Consider the following 24552-nt stretch of genomic DNA (forward strand, 5'->3'; position numbering starts at 1 on the left):
CTACAAATTATTAATCAGGCCCTAAGTATCTCTGTTTCACTCTGATGTCTAACGGTCATTAAACTGTGGGGTAAATAGATGGAAATCCTTTCAGTGTAAATAGAATATTTTTAACAGACCAGTAAATAATTGATCTCTTAAGATTGCTTTGAGGTCTTAGTTGTGTTGTGTTACTTATGGATCTGCTCTGAGTCGGTTTTCTACATAAAACATACCGCATCCTGTAGGCTTTCTTCGAATGTCGTACATTTTTCGGAACCCTTTCATGCATCCCAGTTGAATCAAAGGAGAGAGATTGAAATCGGCATCTTGAGGAAAGTCTATGGTCACATCTGCAGGCAACTGCTTGGAATCCACATTAAGAAGGTAGTCACCACTCCTGATCATAGCCACAAAGCGACCAGCAAGACCATCACCCGCAACTGCATTCTCTGTAAGAAAGCGATCAACTTAATGACTTTTCAATGAGCTAGAATGAAAAGAGTATATATTAGAACTAGATTAAATGAAATAGCATTTATTGGTAGTTTGTCTTCTTGTACATCATTTAACTCTTTTGATATCACTGGGACCGTCCTACATGAACAATGAACAATGAGGTTCAAGAGTAGTAAGAGTGTATTACTGATGAAAGATTTTTCTTCATAAAATAGTCTACAATACATATATGCTAAACTACTACAAAGTAATAAAATTAAAGTATAAAATATTAATTAGCAGTAACACAATAGGTAATATCAAAAATGTTAAAAGTATACCAACGAGTTATAGTATTTAATTATTGCGGATGCTTGCATATTGTTATATTTCCATTTCTGTTACTTGAGAGAAGTAGCAGGCATAAGAAATGAATTGAAGGTCAGGGGGTAAATTAGCAACAATTGTGTAGGATGGTAAACCTAGCCTGATATTTCTCAGCAGGACCAATGTTTCTATTCAGTTCAAGGTTAGTCTGAAAAGTTCAGGATTCAAGAGTTATTTGAAATTCATGTGGTCAAATCTAGCTCTTAACTTTGGCACAAGGACATACCACACATGCCACAAGGAAAACGTCCTTCAGGCCAAAGCCGGACTCCCACTGTGCCTTTACAGCGCCGGCAAAAGAACAAAGACGTCTTTAGTATGCATTCGTTCAGCACCCAAGTCGTTATAAAGACTTGCCCTAGGTGGCGTATTGGTGGAATGGTGTTGGATTTAAAGTCCAACACCTTCCTTACTGTTGTCCATACCGGAGATGTAACAGTAAATTAACCTATTTCAAAATCCAGCGCCCCCCTAAGGCAAGTCATTATAACGACTTGCGTGCCAAATGAATGCGTACTTTCAGCTTGATTCCGGCTTGCGGAAAACCATCACACATTCATGTCACACACCTACAGATCTGCCACTGTGGTCAGTCCTCTTAAGAGAATCATCAGTTGATCTGATAAGCAGACGTTGAGTGTAGCTATCTGATAGGGATATAGAATGGTGTAACATTTACAGGGTTGCAGAACCTTTGCTTCAGTACACTTGAATGATACACAAGGCCTAAACTTTGATACTGACATGTATCAAACCCACCATAATGAACTGGCTGAATTTTGATGCAGAAAATCCAGGGCTCCAATTCTGTCTGGTTTGCATGTGCAATAGTTTGCCAATTACAGAATTTGCCACTGCAATAAGGAATAGCCAAACGGACCCTTAGAATACCTGTCCTTTTCAGGTGGTTTTGCCATGATTCCACAGAAAAATCTGTTGACATTTACATAAAGAAATATCAGTAGGGAGGCTGATGGTTGGTGGCGGGTGAAGCAGAGTCATGTCAGGGAAGGCCAGGGAAGATATGGTGAGTCCAGGAGGAGCAGTTATGCTCCCATATGTGTGCCCAGGATCCTCAAGGCTGTGCTTTTGGCGTCTGTATGGATACCTACGATCCTTGTTCTGTCTGCAGCAAGGTATTTACATCGTGGAATCGAATCCTTTGCAGAAGTGGAGCTTTTTCTCACGAACGCTGCCTGACTTTAAAATGGCGGTTCAGGCGCTCTGTGAATAACAAACCTCATGTACGCCTGAAACTGATTAGCGTAACTTTTATTCTTTTTTGATGTTAGCTTCTCGGAATCCCATCTGGGTTCCAGCTTTTATTGGGGTGTCGTTACTTCGCCAGTTATGTATGGGTTGACTCAGACTTGGTTGCTGCCTGACACTGTGATGGCGGCACTTGTTATCATGCGCTGATCATTATTCCGATGGAACTATGCTACGCAAGGAAAGGGGGTCACGAGAATCCTGCTGAGCATCCTAGATGCAAGCAATGTGAGGATCCTAAAGACTGTGTTTCTTGGTCTGTTTTTGCGGTTGTCCGTTTGACTGACCACAACCTGCTTTATTTCATCATGGCCGCTCGGAGCTGAGGCTCCGTGTCGTCCCTTCCCCTCGGCTTCCCGAGCAGGCATCCCACAGCGCCTTTTTCACACCTAGAACAGCAATCTTGCTGCCGGAATGCAGGCAGATCACTGGAAGATTCCTGCCATCTTTATCTGATCTGGCATTGTGGAGAATTGAACCTTGATGTTTTCGCCTGTGAAGAGGCTAAGATGGCGCCTTTAGAACGGAGTGATCTTGCCCTGTGCCAGGGCATCTGCACCCGTGAGGCCACCGGCCTCCGTTTCGACGAGCTAATCAACTCCCCCTCCCCGGGGCCACATCTTAAGCTGTGGGCCACTCACTTTGGCGACTAGCAGCAGGAAGGGCTGGGCACCGAGAGTGATCACCGTGTCGTACAGTGATGAGAGCTCCGCCTGATCCGAAAATGGCGGCCGTCTCTCTCCCTTGTTGCCACCACACGACAATACTCTCCTCCATAAGAGACTAGCGGACACTGACCCTGTCCTCTAGCTGCTCCATTGTTCTTCAATCTCCTCCCCTCGAACAGATAATATTGGGGATGGCTGTATGTGACGCGAATGTGAATTGTCCCCTGCCTGACCCCAAGATGGCTGCCACAGTGGTCCCCTCCACGTTGTTTTACTTCCCTGGGACAATAATTGGACATTGACCAGACCTTGAACCTATCCCCTAACCTGTTTACACATTAGGACTTTGAACCTGCAGAATTTACCCCAGACTGTGGAGATCGAGCGATTTAACTGATGCCCGGTGGAGCTACCTGATAGCTAAAGAGGAGATTGGTTGTGGACCCCCCCTGCCGTCACCTACCCAGCCGGTCTTTGGGCAGATTTTCTCCTCGTCTCTACGTCCTATCTTCCTCCTACCACTTTACCCTATCCCCTTATCCTTCCTTGCTCCATTCACATTATCCCCTATGTTATTTAAAACCTTTTCTTGATACTTATGTAACTTTTAACGGATGTAAATTGCAACTTTATTGTTCCTCATGTAAAGCGCTCTGATTCCTACGGGTCTAGCCAGCGCTATATAATAACTCATTAAATAAATATGTTCCCATTCAGTACTCTTACTCTCTTTGTCTACTTCCCTAGCTCCTATCCCCTCTCCCCCGAATCTCTCCCCTTGCTTGCTACTCTGCCTAGCCCATTGTCCTTTGTGCCCTTTGACTAAGCACTCCTTCTCCCCTTGTTGGGGAAAGATCCAATATTTATACTCTGGAGTCTCAGCGAACCCGCTGAGAGAGTCCACTGCGCCAAGGGAGCCACTCACAGCTGATGTATGGTATGGCACCCCTTGCCAAAGCACTCCCTCTCCCCTTTTTTGGGAAGGATCCAGTATGTAGGCCTTGGAGTCTCAGAGACCCCTCTGAGAGAGTCCACTGCATAAAGGGAGCCTCTCGCAACAGAGATAGGGAAGTGATACCACCTCCCCTGGGATCACAGCTTACTGGACTTTGCTTTGACTCATCTACCGGTTTGTGTCCCCGTCGCCCTTCCCCTCCTCTTTCCATGCTGCGTCTCTCACCCTCCCCTTCTCTTTCCAGCCTTCATTATCTGTCTACTTCCCCTGCTCCTACCCCCCTCCCCCTGAATCTCTCCCCTTGCCTGCTCTTCCCCTTACGTATTTGTGCTTATTGTTTATCTCGACCTTACAAGTAACTATGTTGCCATGCTCTAAGAACTGTGTAACCTTTGTAACGATGTAACCTGTAACTTTGATCTAATACTTATGTAAAGTGCTCGGATACCTTCGGGTCTAGCCAGCGCTATATAAAACCTTTAAAATAAAATATGGTTGTTCTAGCTCATCGGGGCTTGAGGTTAAGAGGTACATTCAGCCCCTGGCTATGAAAGTGGCCCATGTCTTCCTCCTTTTGTGGGGCACTCGGCATTGCAGCTGTAAGCTCTTAGGTAAAAATCATTTTGCAACAAGAGTGTAATTTGGCAACATTTTAATGGAATTTTGTGAAATTTCCTGAGAAATTGTTACACTATTTTGTACACCCTTGTGGAGCTTGTCAGTGGGTTTCTTGGGTAGAACACATTAGATGATATTGCAATTGTCATAGTGTGCCAAGAAGAGGCCTTTGAGATTCTATTTTAAGAATAAAGGAGTAGAATTTTGCAGAGAAGGAAGAACCGCATGTCCTGACTCTTTTAACGGCTTTGATTTATGAGGCAAAGGCAAGGTTGGAGTGTCAGAAGGCATGGGACAGTACTGAAAGGAGGAATGCATTGACCATGTTGGTTAGGTCCTTCACCAGAGGACATGGCAGGTGAGCATGGTGCAGAAGAAGTGTGTCATGTTATTGTTTGGGGAGAGCCAGGGTTAGGACCTCAGTGGGTTTCAGGGCTTTGATTGAGATCAAGGTGGATTGTAAAAGCAGCGTTTGGCAAGTTTGGCAGGTTTGGCATTGCCCGTGGAATGGTGAAATTTGGCAAATATGCATGCATGGAAAATAAGATAAGGAAGTCAGTAAGGTATTGTTAGGTATTGAAAAACACCTTGGTTTGGAATAAAAGTGTGTAATGTAGCATTATTTATGACTCTTTTGATGGCTTTGTCTAAGCCCCTCCTTCTCTTTTTCAGCAAATTCTGTCTTCTTCGACTGAGCCTTACACATTTTTGGGTAAAGGGTTTATTTGGCATTTCAGTGCTAAGAGTGAACCATCTGTTGGTGGATATGATGCTCAGCCTACTTTTTTTTAGTGTTAGCGGAGGCTAGGAAGTCTAGATGAATACCTAGGCTGAGGTTTGCCACAGTGAGCAAGGAGTACTTTGTTGCTGGTTGATTGACATTGATTTTGGCGATTGCATAGGATGGCTCAAATACCTCAGTGTTTATATTTCTAAATGATCTGGGGAAATGTGTGGGGGGGGGTTGTTTCCGTTCTGATTTGTAAGTACGGTTTGAGAGGATGACAGAGATGAAGGAATGATCTGAGCATTCAAGTGGTTGCATGGTTGTATTAAAAAAATGAAACAAACAAAAACAAACTTTTTTAAACAAGTTGTTAGCATGTTTCAGTATTGTGAACACATGGACAATGATATGTTTCAACACAGTCTTCCCCCTCTGCTTCTCATGGGTGACCGTGGGTTACAAGTGATTGTAAATCAAAATGTACTTTGTAATAAGTAACAATTTAAGCCAATCACATAGTTCATATTCAGTTTATGGGTCTGATTCACAAAGCTGTATTAAAATGACGATCTTATTTTTGAACCTACATCCAAGAGCAGTTTTACCGATTTTTGCAATTCCCCAATCCCGATTGGATCTGCATGGAACGCTGCGCTTGCCTCAGTTTTTCCAGGTTTAGAATCCATTCACCTGTGGAGAAGACTCTGTGACAGAGAACTCCACACAATGGGAATATTGACCCCTTTATCAATGCACCTTTTGGAACCATACTTGGCTATCAGACCGTTTCTATGCCGGAAAGAAGAATGGTAGGAGTTTGTGAACGCCCATAACCACACCAGTTTGTGGGCATTCACACACTTCCAAAGTAAACCACACCTTGAAATACCCAGGATCACCTACAATCAAAACTCTTGAGTGTGATTTATGGCAACAAAGAGCTCCACACTCATGGCGGAAATCTCCACGAGGGGCTATGAAGAGCTCCACACTCATGGTGGAAATCTCCAAGAGGGGCTACGAAGAGCTCCACACTCAAGGTGGAAATCTCCACGAGGGGCTATGAAGAGCTCCACACTCATGGCGGAAATCTCCACGAGGGGCTATGAAGAGCTCCACACTCATGGCGGAAATCTCCACGAGGGGCTACGAAGAGCTCCACACTCATGGTGGAAATCTCCAAGAGGGGCTACGAAGAGCTCCACACTCAAGGTGGAAATCTCCAAAATCAATGCCAAAGCACAATGCATGAAGGGAGAGGAAGTGGCACAGCGGGCAGGGCTGGCGACTCGGGAGGCGGTATCCGGGTTCACGTGTCGGCATCGGCTCAACATCCAGTGATTCTGGGAAAATCATTTAATCTCCCCGTGCCCTTGGACAGCAGCTGGATACACTCATGAGTGACAAGGCGTGCTATATAAATCTACAAATTATTAAATTACTTTTATTACTATTATTATTATGATTAATGCATCAAAATTACATTGCAAGTAACAAACATCTTTGTGACACACAATATCAACACTGCAAAATGTGTGTATCTCATGAAGAACAGGTGCAGCGAAGGGGATTTCATGTATTTCTTTTCAAAATGAGTTAATGATTTGAAACTGCATTTGCATCATGAATATTGAGGAGGCAGAAGGTCTGTATATCTTTGTGGTCAGCCTCTGCATTGTGCTGAATTGATACTTAGAGGCATGCACAGAAAACTGGCCAGGTTGTACTGCAGGAACTGCGTAAACACAACACTGTGATGTGGCATGGCCAATGACACTTTTGGCCTACCACTTGCTTAGTGTCAAGGGGCACATCCTGCTATGGCTGCTCTTTCATGACTAATTAGGTTGTTTCATCATCTATATTGATGCATTTATTGATACGATGGAGCATTTCACGGTAAATGACCTTACAAGCAGAACAGGCAGGGGTGGCTAAAGCCAATCCCCAGTGCCGGATTAAACCCTGTGGAGGCTCCTCGGCAGTCGAAATTTCGGGGCCCCCTTCGCAAATTATCTCCTAATACTCAATGCACAGGATTGTTTTACAAACTGACAGCTGCCAGAAGATGATCTTATAAGAGACAAACTGTTATGTGAATCTGAGTTCTCCGGTTTATGAACTTTAAGTTGTTAATGGATACATTACATTAATACAGTATTTTCTCTATGCAGTCTTTAATGTAAAGTTTCCTTTCTTTGAGTTGAATCATTTTTTTCTATCTTTTGGAAACATTGAAGAAAGCTTGATTGTGATGTTCTTGCAGGATAGAATCAATATTACTGCCACTGTGGAACACCTAACACACCTCTGCGAAAGGCAAAGTTTCCTGACTTTGCACGACAAGTCATCATTTTGCATACCCCTGCATTTGATGTAAACACAGTCTCCGTTTGGGGAAGTGTTTGTTTAGATGCATGTAACTGTTCATACGATGTTAAACTGTATCACAAATCACTAGATAGCTGGTACCTCTCGCTGATCCAGACGTTCACCCATATATAAGTCACCAAATGCATTCACTCCAATACTTCTGAAATAGGATCAGTGTTAGCAAACTATTACCCAGCTCAATTATGCCACATGATACATGGAGCTTCATTCGCAAATAGCAAGAGAAAATATGTATTAGTCAATAGAATAATTGTTTTTCACATCTTTTTCTGCTTCACCACCGTCCTATTTCCAATCCATTCAAAACTAGAAAAATAATATTATCAATTATTTGCATTTGTTCATCTTAGATATGAACAGCATCTCATTTTAAAGGCTAATTGAAAGCATGGGGATTTTGCTTTCTCATAAACACCATGTTCAAATTAGCAAAGAATGTGACTAACAAAAACAGTTTAGCATCTGAAAATAATTAATGCATCTTCACTAGCACTTTTTCGACTCCAGTGGCTGCCAAGAATGATAGAATTAAAAATTAAATAGGGGACTCACACAATTAAGAATTTTACTATTTATTTTCTATACTCAATCGATTTGACAAATATTATATGATTCATTCATGTAATAATCTTATTAGTCTGTATCTTCTTAGCCGATCAAAACGTATTTATTTTACCTGTATTGCTGCACCAGAAACCACAGCCAATGGTTTATAATGAAATCTGAGACAGAAATGTTTGGGCTTACATCGCCCAATTTACAAAATATTGTACAAAATTAATAGATTTCTGGGGATTTTTTTGCATGGCCTTATTTGTGACTTCAGTAACGTCTCTGTATGCAATTACATATATATGTTTCTAAGCTATATTCCTTTGACTTCACATAGATTTTAAATAAGTAGGATTTTTCCGCAGGGCTGGACTGGGAACCCAAAGCAACGCTGGGAGGGTTTGTTAGACTGCATAGCGAGCAAACACAACGAGCGAACATGACCACTACAAGTAGGGCTGGGAGGTGTTCTCTCCCGAAGAAAATTGGGGAAAAAATAGGTGCATTCTACAACAGAATTATTCAATTGTACTAGCTTTTAAAGCATAGTAAATGATGTATTTACAGTGCACCAGGATACGACAATCCTTGATGGGTTTTTTCGATGATTCCCTCACTATCACCATCCAACAGGACATTTCATCTCTCCATAGCCCCTCTCTCAAGTGTATTTCATTTGTTTTATGGCCCTTCTCATACCAGTGTAGGGTGTCGGAGCACTTTACATCAAATACAAACACAATGAGTCATTTGTGTGTCAATCAGTGAATAGAAAATGTTACATAAGACAAAGGTGACGACTAGGTGTAGGATCAACATGTCAGCCATACTGGTAGGCATTGTTTAAGAGTGGTTGGTCTGAAGAAGCACACACTCAGGATTCAGAACACAACACAGTAGTTAGGGTTGGCTTTACTAATATGAATTCATGTCTAGCCAAAGAAAACCATTTTGACCAACATTAGGATAATGAAAGACTGGGAAAAAAATATGACTTTGTAACCTGTACTTCGCAGTTTGCATGCAGCTCTTTGATGGTAGTTCATAGCTCACTATGCTAGATTAAAGTTGAGATTTATGCATTGCACAGTAACAAAAGGATCTTTAGGAGATGCAGTACCCTACTGAGCTATGCACACAAAATGCTATTCTGTGACCTGCATGCCACACGTTATTTGCAGCCGACATATTAACCCTCTGTGCTGCCTCTGATGAGTCAAAACTGCCACTAGATAAAACTCTGATCTCCAGTACGTGCATTAAACACCAGAGTTGTCTTGACACTTTTATTGTTGCCTGAAAAGTGCTGGATATACAAGGAACTCTACGGCAGGTGCTTTTAACTGTTACACCGCTACATAACCCCAGTAACAAAACCAGCCCTTCCACCCTCCAGGGGAAATGCCTGATGCCCAGTACGGCCAGTCCGGTCTTGTTTTTCGGTCATTCTGTATCTTTGTGTCAAACCTACTACAACCTCTAAGTAAGCAGTAAGGGATTTCCCCTATCACTGCCGAGGTAAAAGTCCAAAGAGAGTAACTGGTTACTCCAACTGGACCTCAATAGTACCTATGGGTCGACAGCATCAAGGTAATTGGCTGTACCCTCCACAGGTATTTCCTAGAAAGCAGTGGTTGCCCCACAACCTGGAAAACCGGCTTCAAATCTTCGCCTTGATTACGGGTGTTCCAGAGGGGTTGCAGATAATTATTATACTTAAGATTTGTTTTTTATTGGGAGAGATAAACAATGTTTATTATGAGGTTTGCCTAAAAAACAAACATAACAAGTGGGTTTCCAAACATTCTGTGCCAAAATCTGCATATGCTTGTATTGCCAAGGAATTTTCCAGTGGTACATATCAGCAGGTTTGAACTGCAGATATGTACCTGGGGTTAATTGCAATTACTGAGTACGGCTAACTCTATACAATTTACTGTTCCAATCCCTGCAAAAACAGAAGTTTGCACCACGGTCAAAACGATCCAACCGGCATGTTGTCAGGGTCCCAGACTCTTGAGAAAATTTAGGTCACTTGTTTAGCTGAACTACATGTGAAATTAGAGGTGAATTGCGATTAATCTTTACAAAATGCTCTTGCAACAATTTTTAAAGAAGCACTGACAAGCCAAAAGGTCTGGTGTTGGCTGCCAGCCTTTAAGCTTTAAATGATTGCTTTGTTTTCTCATGGGTTTTGTAAAACCTTATTGCTAGAGGAGCTGCCAGGCCCTCACCAATATAAAAAGAAAAATTACATAAAAACTAAACATTATTTTTTTTCAAAAGGCACACATTGCCATTGTAATACCTAGCAACGAAAGTAACTACTTTGTGCACAGATGCGCTCCTTTTGAAAGGGCAGAATGCCATCAGTCACAGTGAAGTTAGCCAGCGGTTCAAGTGGCCTGACCTATTTGTCCCATGCTGTATGTTGCAGTGGGCGGAAGAAAAATGTGAATGGCACAGCAATAGACCAATGGATGAAGAGGGCTGGATGAAAACCTGTACATTTACATATATACATGTATATAATTTTAGTACAATCAAAAGACCTTGGCTAATGCACGACCTAAAAATGGGCGACAGATATATTGTTCTGCTAACCCTCAATTTGGCTTTTAAAAATCAATATAAATCTAAATTAAAATGGAAGTCAGCAGCAGGTTAACTTTACTATAGATCAGTGTTTCCCAGGTCGGGAACTGAGCTTGATGGGTCGCGAAAGTCCAGCAATAAATAAAGATGCCATTTAATTCTGTCTTTATCTTCCCACATTTGCTGCACTTCAAAGACAGAGGTCAATTGCTACTTATTTTTTTAACATGGGGATTGGTGTTTACAAACTGTTCTCACTTTAAGGTCAGAAAAAGGGAAAGTAAAGTAGATTATGTGACATTTTTGCTGGAATACAGGAGAATGAAAGGAACGGCTGTAGGATGTCATTGGTTTTGTAACACACAACATGTAAATACCTGTGCATGAACTGTACACATGTATCAGTTAGGAAAACAAAAATGAAGCACATTGTTTTGTAATTCTGCAGTCTGATGAAAACAAAGAAGTTAATAGGATCAAAACAAACCAAGACATTTTACTTGGAGATGATCAAATGATAACTAGTCACTGAAATCCGATTTCCACACACTATCATTTGTATGCAATATAGGTTTTTTCGAGTAAAACTATGTCTGTGCAAATTAAGTGCCCATTTCAATGGAAAATGCGCTGTCTGGGATGTATGTCGTTACTACGCATGCTTTTACAACGCATGCCTTTACCACGCAACTTTTACAACGCAAGCCGTTACAACGACTTGCGTTGGGGGGCGCTGGATAGTGAATAGTTTAATTTACTATTCCAACTCCAGTCCCCGTGGATAGTAGGGAAGGTTTTGGATAGTAAATTAAACTATTCCCTATCCTACAGCGCCCCCCAGCGCAAGTGGTTGTAACAACATGCGTTGTAAAAGTTGCGTGGTAAAGGTAGTGCGTGGTAAAAGTTGCGTTGTAAACGCTGTTTACCGCTGTCGGTAAATGACAGTGTGACATTAAAGCTAGTTAGGTCGTAAATGTTTGTTTTTGTAAAAAGTGGATAGTGGTTCTGAAACGTTTGGTAAGAACTGCTATAGACAGCCAACACAGAGCATAGGTAGTTGCTGTTTAGGTTCTAAGCTCCACATTTAAGCTACTGAGCATTTATCTGAGATCCATTTATCTCTACAACTAGAGTTTTTTGCATTAGCTATCTGCCTAGAAAGTTTTGGTTAGTTCCCATTAATAGTAATGCCTGACTTCTGATAGCAATATTAAGTGCATTGGGAAGGAAAATGGCAGGAGAAGAAAATAATACTTTCTCACCAATATCATGTAGATCTGGTAGGGCTGCCGTCGGAATATCTTCAAGCTGAGCTCGCCATGTAACATTCACGATCAGTCTTTCAGATCCAAGACACTCGACAGATATTGAAGACTCATCACAAACTGGAATGACTTTGGTGCTTCCCAAAGAAGTGACCTGGAACCAGAAGACCACTCGTCACATCATTAAAGTCAAATAAATGAGTTCACGCATATTACATTGAAACATTTTTACTACTGCGTTTACAGTGCTATAGGAAGCCAATATGAAAGCATTTCACTGACCGATGTGCCACACTGGACCTGTTATTCAATAAGCCTTAAAACTGATGTACCACTGCTTTGGCATGTAACACTTTATGCACAACTTACTGCATGTAAAACTGTTCTCAGGATATCAGAAGTGGAAATGGGGTTATATGCATGTATGCGTGTATGTGTTGGTATTTGTAGTGCATGATCTAAGTTCAAGAGCAGTAGGGTTCTGCATGGGGTCATGACCACTCAAAATATACAATTACTGGGGGAAGTCAAGGGTAGACTGTTGGTCAGAGAAGTGGTCCTTGAAGAGGCTGCTGTTGATCTGATGAAGGATATGGATGCTGGGCTCCAATGACATGATTGCTGTCTGAATGCTTAATATGTAAACAAAAATGTAAGGGCCAACGTTTTTCTCAGGGGCCCCGTCAGTCTCGCCAAATGCTGTGGCTGAAGAACATCAAGGCTGGAACTGATTATACCACCCTCTTTCTTCCACTACCCTGCACTTCCTGTTTCTTTATCTCACTTTGACAGGTTATTTTCCATCCCTGGGTCACTATTTTCCTTATTTTCCCTTTCTCCTTCTATTGCCCTTTTCTCCCTTTCTCTCTTGCTCAAAAGCTGATCATGAAAAATAAGCTTCAGACCACAAAAATGGGTGCGGGTGCACACCACCTGCTAGCACCAGTCCTCCTATGGGAGAGAAGGCAGCACTACGGCAACCCATAATGTAGTCTGTTTTATCTAAGTCATTGGTATCCAGGCCATGCATCTTTCTCCATTTAAAATCAGTAACTTCCATGGAAAAAAAGTACAGCAGGTGGAGTTTTGCAATTTTTTTCCCATCTTCTCACACATGTGAAATACCTTGATATGGCAAAGTCCGCGGGCTTTCAGGTCATCGAGCACAAAGGTCTGGAACGCCTGCAGTAGTCCTGAGTATCCAGAGTTGCAGGCCTTGGTAGCAGGTAGCAGGAGCTGAAAGTTTGTTTGAACTTTGACTGTTTGATGCAACTGGAGTTCTGGTGAAAGAAAAATCTTCTTCAAATCAACAAGAATTGTAATCAAATAATAAACACTCTGTCCCCTCATAACAAAAGTCCGCTCTGTATTTTTAAAATGTATTAGTAACCTCAGTGGATCACTCACACGCTCACTCACCGACACATCAAGTGATGGTTTTACCAGTGAGAAGTGATAATTTGACTAACAATAGTTAATATGTATTGATTTAATAGGCATTTCAGAACTAAAACAGGCATTATGTAGTTGATAACAGCAGCACCACTTAGGATTAAGAGCTTTGGAAGCAAATTGTTGGTGGATCTGAAGAAGGGGAAAGTCTTGCAGAACCCCGTATGATCACTCTGGAGCTGTCGGAGCTCCTTGCGTATATCCTTATTTACAGTATGACGGAGAGCCCACGGGTCTACCAGGGCTCTGAAAGGATGTACTTCGCCGAGCTGGCGGAAGACCAACCACCTTACTTAGAGATCTCTGCCCGGCAGGTGGAGTTCTTTGTGCCTTCAGGAAGCCACCAATGAGGCACCTCTGCTGAAGGCACTGAAACTTTGCCGAGCGGGTGCCATGTTTAATCTTGCAACTCAGTAAAGCTTTTAGGTTTTCAAAAATAAACTCCAAAAGTGGAAGTTAGTCACTGACAAGAAAACAAATGGCCCTAACATACTGGGAGCTTCCCCCTAGTGTCTGGAGGTTCTGTCTTTGGTTTCCTCTTCATGACCACCAGGCAATCTTCAGTGGAGCAGGAAAAAGTATGTTGGAACTTCTGCCCTAAATAGGCAGCTGGTCAGAGGTACTTAGACCAATAGTCCAATCTCCGATGGGCAGTCAGTCAGAGGTTTCTGCCGACAGAGACAGCATAAAGTTCTTTACTCAGAAACACAGTAGTTCCGCTGACTCTCAATAAAATGAAATATCGCTTTTGATGGAGTACCCTGTCTACCAAACTCTAAATCAGTGCCTTGGGATCAAGGATTGAAAATTCGGAAGAACTTGACTTGCCACTGTGTATTGACTGTTTAACTGTATTACACTATATGCAGCAAAATTGGAAACAACACCATGCATCTATTCCTCCAGATGTAGAGCGGTACAAAGCCTATAAGGAAACAACAAGCCCAATTTCAGGTGATTAACACATTCCATTCTCAAGAACACCAACAGGAAAGGCCCCAATCTCTTTCATTGAAATATTGCTTATAGCTAACACCACTTCAATTGACCTTATACCTTTCTACTGGTTAAAAGGGTGGCATTTTATCTTTCTGCAGGAAATTGAGCACAAGACTGTTTTAGTCAGTATTATAGGCTACTAACTACAAGTTAAAAAAGATTAGATTAACAATGCTGGGAGGTGCATGGTCACTGACCCTGCATGCTATTGGATGTCAGAGCTGTTGATCTCTGAGGCATAATGCTGTTGCAGTTTTACTACATGACGTGTTTTACTGCACATTTCAATGCACCTTTTAGCATTGTGCTTGGCATATTCATCAAAAGCAGGGTTATAAAGGAAGCTCTGAAATGCAGTAACGGTATAATTGAACGGTGTGTTTGTCAAGTAATTAAAACAACTGGTAAATGCTGCCTTATCTGAAATAATTTCAAGAACATCTTGGCTTCAGCATGCCCACTAGGGCATTCAATAAACGCCCATATCATGCACCTGTATCCTTTCTTCCTACATTAAATGTGCTGTTCTTTCAAATATAGAGAGTATATTTAAAAGCTTTATTGTTTTATGCATACCTTCCTATCCGGTGCCAAGGTGTTATTTATCAGACTCAAATTTTAAAATGAAATCTCCAGCAACATATCAACATATACACCAGGCACAATGCAATCAATTTCAGCAGATACACTGAGGAAGGAATCATAATGCATTTTGGACTGGTGCCTTTACATGTCCTTGGTGCAAAGTAAGGCAGCTCTGGTGCAACCACCATTGACAACAGTATTATGAAAGCAGATTTCTGCAGGTGGTTACATGTCACAATGATGAATGTGCATATTTGTTGTGCCGCAGTTAGTTGTGGCGATGAAGTGCTGCATGGTTTTTGGGTTGTTGTGTTTTTGTCCTGTATTACTGCACTGTGTTGTTGTACTGTGGTTGTTGTGTACCATTATGCTTTGACAGTTTTGTTGTGTTATGCCCTGTTAGCCAGCTCACCCACTATTTAAGACACCAGTCAGCCCAAATCTATGGCAGAGAGCGGTTTTAAATTAGTATTTCCAGTGCTCGCTTTAAGGGATAAGGCTGTGAAAATCAATTTCAGCTACTACTGATTGTTTGAATTAAATTACAAGTGTTACAAACAGTTTACAGGGGCTAGCTACGTATACCAGGATCTATGGGTTCTGTTGATGACACACAGCCCTCTGATCCTCCCATTGATAACATACAAACATCTGGAGACCATCGCCCAGTCTGGCCATGCGAGGACATCAGGGGGTGTCATATTCAATATGTTATACAAATGTTGGCCCGGTGTGTGGTTATAATTATCTCAGACTAAGAAAACGTGCATCAATGGTACAGTTCAGCTGCTTCCAATCAATTTAACGTCATAAAGAGGTGTTAGCCCAAGACTTCAAGCTGAGAGATTTTAATTTCAAATGCATTTTGTGCGATAATGAGGAACATGTTAGTTGATAGAAGTTATATGTTGGAATTCTCATCAACCCTTCAGCATTTTTTAGACACATTGACAAGAATCAATTATGATCCATTAGAACAATTGTTCAGACAGGAAGGGTTTAGAAAAGTTTGGTTCACAGACTGCCATGGGCCAAATAACCACTGAATATGTAACTTGTATGTGGATATTCTAAAATCCTGGCCCACATTTACCAGGACTACTAGTATTGGTAATTCCATAATGTGCATATCCTGGGCCACTCCTAAAGGGTGCCTGAAACGCGAGCTATAGTTAGAGGTTTTACCTGGTAACTCTCAACCCTACAGAGCTGTGTAACAATTATACATAAATCTCTTGAAAGACTATTGGGCAGCATTGTTTCTAGCCTTCTTTCAGTACTTACTCTGGCATGCCTTTGGGTGTGGGGGTTGTGAAACCCACTGACGTGTCTCCAAGTCACACTGGTATGATATGTCAGCCAACGCATTCTCATATCCTTCGTGACACAGTAGTTGGCACTGGTGTACTTGCTTCCCACCGACTGATAACACCTCACAGAAAAGAGCACCGTTATCCTGATCCAAGGGACCGAAGGAGGTCGCACATTGCGGACCTGCAAGAAATAGCATCACAGGGTTATTATACTATGTCGCATTATACAAGATAACCTTGGCAAACGACTGAAACACTAAACACACTGGCATAAAGCATTTCAGGCGGGAATAAAGAAAATCAGTTTGTATATTAAAGTTCTCACCATTTCACAAAGTGAGATATGGTGCAGTTGGGTGGGAAACAAAGAAAATTTCTGAAACAAGCACAACGCATATCAACTGAGAACATATAAAATGAACACAAAGGCAGGCGCCTTATAAAAACCATATACAGTCAATGATACACCCATTCTACATATATAACAACGAATCAGCAAGGCAACCAGGTTTCTGTAACCACACACCAGCCCTCATACAAACATCCATACCAACAGTGTAAAACGTTCAACTCATGATCTTCAACACACACTTACCATAACTGACATCTTCTCACAGCACAGCCTAGACACACTCTTAGCAACAGAGACATGACACACACCAACTTCCATAAACAACATACACATTCTCATATCTCAAATCGTACACCTCATTACATGCTCCTCCCTTCTCTACGCCCAATCAACAATCCTCAGAGATTTTAACACAAGTGACTAAATCACTAAAACAAAAAAAGTGTCTCTATGAACTCCTCAACTTCAGAACATCAAGCACTACATCACCAAACCTACTCACTGCAAAAGGAACATGATCAACCTCAACCTCAACCACACCAATGCATCAAGGTCAATCAAAAAGAGAGAAGTACTGCTCCTTCAAGGGCTCCCGCACAGATGTCCTCCAAGATGAACTCATAAACGTTTTCGAACTCCCTCCAGCACACATCAGATGTCTATATACTGTTTGACGTAAACAGACCTACCCTGACAAACCATGTGAACATGTGAAAAGGAGATCCTCAAAACCCAAATCATAAGCTCCACGACACATTCAAGACTCATCAGGAGGCTAATGTATGTCTTCACACCCTCTGATTTAAATTTTTCAACATTAGAGGTGCAGAAGCTAAGTCAAAGGCCCCCGCAATCAAGCATGACCAGAAAAAAAAAACGACTTCATCCCTGCAATGCAGCCATGTAGCAAGATCCCTCTCAGTGGCTCTGTGTGAGCTTTGCCCACACCTTGCGCCTAGGAGTATGAAGCCAGGTAGGAGAGGCTCTGCTGCCCAACGCTGGACAAGAGTGCCAGTGGCGTTCCATGACGCAACTCCAAGGAAATTATTTGACAATGCCTCTTCAGCCAGCCAGGTAAGAGATGGCATGTGTGCAGGTGACCTCCAGTAGGACTGGAGCACCCAATTCAATAGAAAATAAAAAACATAGGCTTAAATATAAACAAACACAACAAAAAGAAAATACATTAGAAACTGATACTCAATGATCTGGGGTACCAGAACAAAAACCAGAGTTAGGATGGGAACCCGCCCAAAGGCAATTGGGCATGTTATGTCATGTGTATGTTATGTTATGTTATGTTATGTTATGTTATGTTAGCATGGATTATCCCTCCTTAAACCCCTGCCCACCGCACCCACCCAGCCAGCCAGCCCACCACATGTCATCCAAGGCAAGGAGAAGATTTCCACCTGAGTTTTCCATGAAGGAGAAAGAGGGTGCCCTGGAGTGGCAGGACACCCACAGCAAACAAGTTAATAAGGTGTATGGCGTTAAACTAAGCCCATGTGTTGTGGGCTCAGGAATGATCGCTAGGCCGTCAGTATCAACATAAGTAAAATATGAATACTTAAGGCTGTAGGTCTTGCTTTAGACTTTTGAAAAACTTATATCTATGCACAACACTTCAGAGGCACCAGGAACACACTATTAGCTAGATTCATCAAGCTTAATTGCGCTCGCAAAGGGCCAGATTCTGAGAATCTGGCCCTTTGCGAGTGCAATTTTTGCATTTGGGATTCATCATCCCAAATGCAAAATTCGCTATTAAAGAATTCGCACATTTGCGAGGAATTGCATTTAAGGAATCTCTATTTGAGATTCCTTAAATGCAATTCATGAACCATTTTGAAATTGCGAAATCGCAATTTAGGACCGCTATTTACCACGAAGTCAAAATCAGTGTAAATTCACATTTCAGGGGTGCTACAGGGTGTCCTTTGGACACCCCTGCACCCTTGAAATCGCATCCTTATTTGCGATTAGCAAATTGCTAATCGCAAATAAGGAATAATTCCCCATTCATTCCTATGGGCCTAATTGCTAATCGCAAATAAGGAATGTGTAGGAATCGCAATTTATTTAGCAATTACTAATATGAATCCCGTTTTGCAAGTCCTTAATAGCGATTCCTTATGAAGCGCTATTAAAGACTTGCAAAACGGCCCTTTCATGAATCTGGCAGTTAATCGGGTTAGTGGCCACCTGCAATATTTCTTTAGTATAGGTAATTCCCACCCTTGTGATTCTGCAATGCTAATTTTTAAGACAATTCAATTTACAATTGCAACTAAGAATCTGTAAAAAGTTTTAATTTTGTGAATAATATTTAGTTGTGAGTGCATTAAGGCATTTTTACTTTTTAAAGATAAAGGACGGACTATACAATGTTTTATTTACTGTCATTCTATGTGTGCATGGCTGAATTCTCAGACTTGCACTGCTCAGCCATTAGTTCAGAAGTCAGATTTGAGGGTCTGCTGTACAGAGACCTCAAAACAGTAGAGGTGAAGGGCCCCTATTGCAACAATTGGGGCTCAGTAACTTCTGATTGCCCTGGGACCTCCAGACCCAGATTTTCCTCACCCCGCTTCACTGTCATGCCTTAATTTTAGAGCCACTTACTGATAAATCCAGCAAATATACATATACTCGTATTTTGTTTTTATTCATAATTACAGTTCATAGACCTTTGCAGTCTCCAAAATGTTAGTGGAAAGTAGAGTTGAAAACCGTCAGAGGCATGCTTCTTCTGTTTGTTTCCACAATATATATTTAATTCTACATTTGTTCCATATATGCTCCATGCTCTTAGGTGCTTGTGAGAGAAGGAGACAGATGTCATGGAGCGGATGTCAATAAGAATTAGAAAAGGTAGGTGTCAGCTTTCTCCTGAATGCGAGAGTTGAGTAGGTGTTGTTTGATTTGTTAAAAATACGAGGGTCACAGGGAGACGCCTGTCTCTTCGGGTCTTGCAGTTAGTCTTAGGAGGTCGTGAGGAGTATTTATGTATGGAGTGGTTTATCTCTTTATGCTGGTTTGTAGGTATGTGGGAGCACAACTTTTCAGCCTATGTTGATAAGGCAGAGTACTTTGAAGGGGGTCTGTCTTTGACTATTTGAGGAGGTGTCTAGGCCCCAGCTCCTGCTTACCAGAGCCCTTTCGAGCCCAGCCTCGATGCGACATCTCGTTCTTGTACTCCCTCTTCGCTCTCCCTCTGCCCCCTCCTCTAACCCTTCTCATTGTCCTTTTCTCTATTTGTGTCTATTTAACACTATTCACTCTCTCTCTCTCTCTCTCTCTCTTGGGCCTCTTTGTGTCCGTTTTTCACTTTCTCTTTCTGGCCTCTTTCTGCATGTTCTCCCACTTTCCTCTCTCTCTCTTGGACCTCCCTTGAGCCCGTTTTTCCATTTTCCAGTCTTTTGCTTTGTGCCTATCTGTGCCCCATTTTTAGGTTTCGCCTCGCCGAAAGCTGCGCAAGCAGACTTTCGTGCAAGGCGAAAACTTTTGTTTACCAGTATGGACAAAGGTCCCGCCTCTCTGTTCCATTGGCTAGCTCCATAAATGGAGGCTAGCCATTGGAAGAGAGAGGCGTCCGTCATTCTGCGAGGCGACTCGTGGGCGTTCCTGAGATTTTTTTGCTCGTCCATGTTTCTTTTGGTCATTCCGCAGCCGACCGCTGCCGGAGGAAGTCCAGGTCCAGGTGAGCACCCCCCTCCCGCTGTCCGTGCCTTTCCCGCCCCCCTCCCGCTGTCCGTGCCTTTCCCGCCCCCCTCCCGCTGTCCGTGCCTTTCCCGCCCCCTCCCGCTGTCCGTGCCTTTCCCGCCCCCCTCCCGCTGTTCGTGCCTTTCCTGCCCTCCCTCCCGCTGTCGGTGCCTTTCCTTGTTTATATTTGCAGATGGAACAAGAGAGAGTGGTCACATTTACTGTTAGTGCACACAACGCTAATGCAGCCCCCCTCCCCTGCCCTCCCACAATCAACACAACCTACACAATATTATTCACAATTGTACCCATTCATATTTTCACGGTCCTTTCCATATCAATCCTGGCTTTGCGCTGTTCCTTCCAAGCAGGGGGTGCAAACAGAAACACGAAGCTGTCCTTTAAAGTGTGGGTATGCGTGTTCCTCGCGGTATAGAGAAGAACTTTCCAACACAAAGCTATGAGTCCCGCCAAGTACACAAAACAAGTTGTGTGGTGCTCCAAGTAACACGGCTGCTGTTTTTTAAATGCACGTGTAAAATGTCATATATGCCCCTTGCGACGTTGCCGCCTTCCCCGACCTGTATTCTTTTTGGCACCAAAGAGCGGCGGTTTTAGAGTTTTAAGACTCGTGTCATAAAAACATCCACAAAGAGCTCACATTGTAGATGAAAATACAATACGCTCTTGCAAACTCGAGAAATGCACATTGTTCCCTTTGCGGTATTGTGAAAGGCAAGTGGTGCCTTTTCCAAGGAGGCACAAAACTGAGCCCTTCCAGCTCATTAGCACGCGCTGCTTCGGTTTAGGGCAAAGCCTTAAAGTTGGGAAGGAAATGGTGGGGGGCAGGGAGGACAAAGGGGGCACCTTCCACTCATTGAGGCTAGCGCAGCACACCCCCTTAGCAGGTTGCTGTGCCGTTTCTTAAGCGGGGGCGCAAAGCGGTCTGAGGTTGAGCAGATGTTGCCTTTGTTTAAAGGGACAGTAATTAAGGGCAGGGTGGACACACGTTTGAAAAGCGTGACCTATTTTCCCTTGATCCTCCCCCCTCATTTCATCTGCTCCTTCCATGAACAAGCGGCTGTGGGAATTGTCTGGCCCTGGTAAACCTGCGGACGGGGATGAGTGTGTTTTGAAATGAACCACGATACATATGGGATTGTCGGCAATTTAAAGGTGAAATAACGTGATGTGGTCACATTCCTTCCTGCCTTTCAAGTCAACACACTGCATGCTGGGACATGTAGGAAAGCAAAACTACAGGATCTGCAATGCAAACTACTTTGCCTACATAGGCTGGTCTAGCTAAGGGTGTAAGACGTGCCCACGGCCCTCCTGCAGGGCGGCACATGGTTTGTGGTGGTTGCAACAGTTCTATGACTACACTCTTTCTGAGCCTGTCACGGTTACTGGCCTGTCTGTTCTGCCGCTGTGAAATGCTGGGGTGTGTCTCTGCCTGCTCTGCCATTGTGAACTTCTGGGAGTGTGCGCATATCCCCCCTGTTTCTGCAACCTTCTAGGAGCGTGCCTGTCTGTTCTATACTGTAAAATGATGGGCGCGAAGCTGCTTGCTCTACTTACATGTACTGCTGTGAGGATTACCTGCCTGCTGTATCTCCGTGATTTGTTGAAACGAGTGCCTCTCTGTTCTACCTATGCGACCGGCTGGGAGGTGTGTTTGCCTGTTCTATATCGGGACTCCTAGGAGACATGCCTAACTGCTCAGATATGTGCCTGCCTGCTCTATCTCTGTGAACTAATAGCATGGGAGGCTAGTCTGTCTTGTTTCCTGATGGACACTGTTTCTGTATCCCAAGGGCCGTGTACATCCCGATGTGCTGCAAAATAAGTTTGAATCCCAGCTGTGGTGCAAATTGTGTACTAAGGGGTTTTGTGCGTGCCTGGGCGTGTGTGCGCATCTGTGTGTGTTTGCCTGTGTATTTGAAAGCATCTTTGTGTGTGTGTATGTGTGTGTGTGTTTGCCTGTGTATGTGAAAGCATCTGAGTCTGGGGATGTGTGCGTCCCTATGTGTGTGTGTGCCTATATATGTGTACGCATCTGAGTGTGAGTGCATGCCCGTGCAATGGAGGAGCTGAAAGCCAAGGCGCAGGACTTCTCGCCCGCCCTGGCTCCTTCTTCCAGTGTCCTCGGTCTCCTCAGCTTCTTGGGTAACCTGATGGGTGACTCTAACTTCACAATCCTGCACTGTGCACTGGAAGTGCTCAACCTGTTGGTGCTGAACCTTGGGCAAAGCACTGGACAGTACGTGCGTCCCGTCATCTCCGCCACGGTCAAAGTCTTGGGGGACAACAAGGCAGTCATCAGGCAGGAGTACATGAAGACCTACATGAAGCTAATGAAAGTCGTAGGACCACAGGAGGTGCTCTGCCTATTGCTGGAGCATGTGAAGCACAAGCAATCCCGAGTCAGGGAGGAGGTTGTGAACATCACAATTGCAGCTCTGCTCACCTACCCAAGTGAAGATTTCAACCTGCCTCAACTCTCCCGGGACATAGCCCCCTGTCTTGTGGATATTAAACGAAAGGTACACCATGCAGCGCTGGAGGCATTTGCTGTGCTGGCCTCGTCCATGGGTTCAGATAAAGCCAGCCTCTTCAAGGCCGTGGATATTGTGGAACTTAATGAGGAGGGGGATGGAGTGATGCATGCAGTCCAGGCAAGGCTAGCCAGAAAAACCCTTCCCAAACTTGATGCACAAGGTCTAGTAGACTATGCCACCCCTCTACCAACCTCTGCTCATGGAAGAGGTGCTCACATTCTTCAAGGAGCGGACTCAGACTGGCTTCTGTCAGGATGTAGGACTCAGAGTGCGCACACTCCCAGCGGTGACAGTGCCCTCAGGCGTCATGGATCCTACAATGACCTACTGCTCCTGGCTGATCCCACCGTTGGTGCCAGGAGGGTTTTAAGCGCAGGTAAAGGGAAAAACAAACTGCCTTGGGAGAATGATTCCGCTCCAGTAGTGGGAGTTCAAGTGAAGGATTCCCTATATTGTATTGTATTGTATTGTATTGTATGTTAGATTTCTATAGCGCCTTATCACCCAGGGGTCTCTAAGCGCTATATGCCAAGGAGCTTCAAAAGGTAACTGTGATTTCTTTCATTATTTAGTTTTAATGTATTCTATATTCGATGTTTTGAGCCTACTTTCAGAACTAGAAGCTGCTAACGGAGAGGCTTGTTTATCTGTGAGCACCAACTCTTCATATTTTAACATTAGAGATGCCAACACAAATTGCAGTGCCTCTTTGTCGTAAACCCAAGGCAGTGCTACCACTCATGCTGTTAAAGATTCTGCATGTCTGGGCTGGCTACTTTCTAGCTCTGATCGTTTTACGTGTGACTGGTGGCAAAGCAGCTAAATTGTGCATACAAAATCCACAGCAGGTGACTCATACTGCTCCTCATCACAGACCAAAAATAAAATATCCATATTGATTAACATGCATCTATTTACATTTTGTAGCAAATGTTTTAAATGTGAAAATAGCATACTGGAAACCTTCTCTGTATACCTGGGCCCACATCCGTGTGTGCCTGCTTAGAAACCACACTACTGTGTTGCGTTAATTAGCACGGTGCGCCGGGAAACAAAATAACCGGGTGTCACACTTCAGCTGCTGCCTCTTTTGAATAGACTGTTTGCATGATTTATGTCAACATTTATCGCAGTTAGCTTTTGCTCTGGATGGGTGTGTGTGGCTCTGGGTGGGTGTGTGTGGCTCTGGGTGGGTGTGTGTGGCTCTGGGTGTGTGTGTGTGTGGCTCTGGGTGTGTGTGTGGTAGTAATTGCTGTCTGCTGAGCTCGTCCGTAGGGTACAATAGCGAGAGATTAAGCTAATGGCAATGTAAATGACAATGCCATTTATTTATCTGTTTTCAAAACCAACACATAAATAAAAATGTTGTCATTTACAATGCCAATAGCTCTAACTTTTCCAAAGGCGAAACCATTGCATTGTAAATGCTTGTTTTTCTTCTTTGTGCCGTTTTCCTTCTTTGTGACTCGAGCTTTCTCAAACTTTCCCGCATCCCCCCACACCTTACCTGTATCTCCATCAGAGACATTGTCCCACGTCCTGCACCCTGCCTCCTGTAACTTTTTTCCTCCCCGTTCCTTACCTGCATCTCCATTGCATGCCTTCTTCTGCCTCCTGCGCCCCTGCCTTTCCTATCCCCACCCTCCGCCCCCTGGGCTCCACCCTTGCACGACCTACTTAATGGCAACCACAAGGCGAATACATAGCTGCAGCACTGCTGGCTTGCCAAGGGCAAGCC

The 24552-nt window shown here is 43.4% G+C and overlaps 1 protein-coding gene across 1 annotated transcript in view; it reads right to left on the bottom strand.

The window, feature by feature from the left end:
• The window catches only part of TG (thyroglobulin), an 825201-nt gene that overhangs the window by 560496 nt on the left and 240153 nt on the right, over positions 1 to 24552 (bottom strand). The window contains exons 17-20 of the mRNA XM_078686739.1: positions 16168 to 16377; positions 12973 to 13127; positions 11845 to 12001; positions 216 to 431 (exon numbers count right to left, since the gene is read on the bottom strand). Coding sequence (XP_078542865.1) covers positions 216 to 431; positions 11845 to 12001; positions 12973 to 13127; positions 16168 to 16377 — 738 coding nt within the window. The remainder of the gene's footprint in view (positions 1 to 215; positions 432 to 11844; positions 12002 to 12972; positions 13128 to 16167; positions 16378 to 24552) is intronic.

The sequence above is a fragment of the Lissotriton helveticus genome, chromosome 4_1 (assembly GCF_964261635.1).
Source record: "Lissotriton helveticus chromosome 4_1, aLisHel1.1, whole genome shotgun sequence".
Taxonomy (NCBI): Eukaryota; Metazoa; Chordata; class Amphibia; order Caudata; family Salamandridae; genus Lissotriton; species Lissotriton helveticus.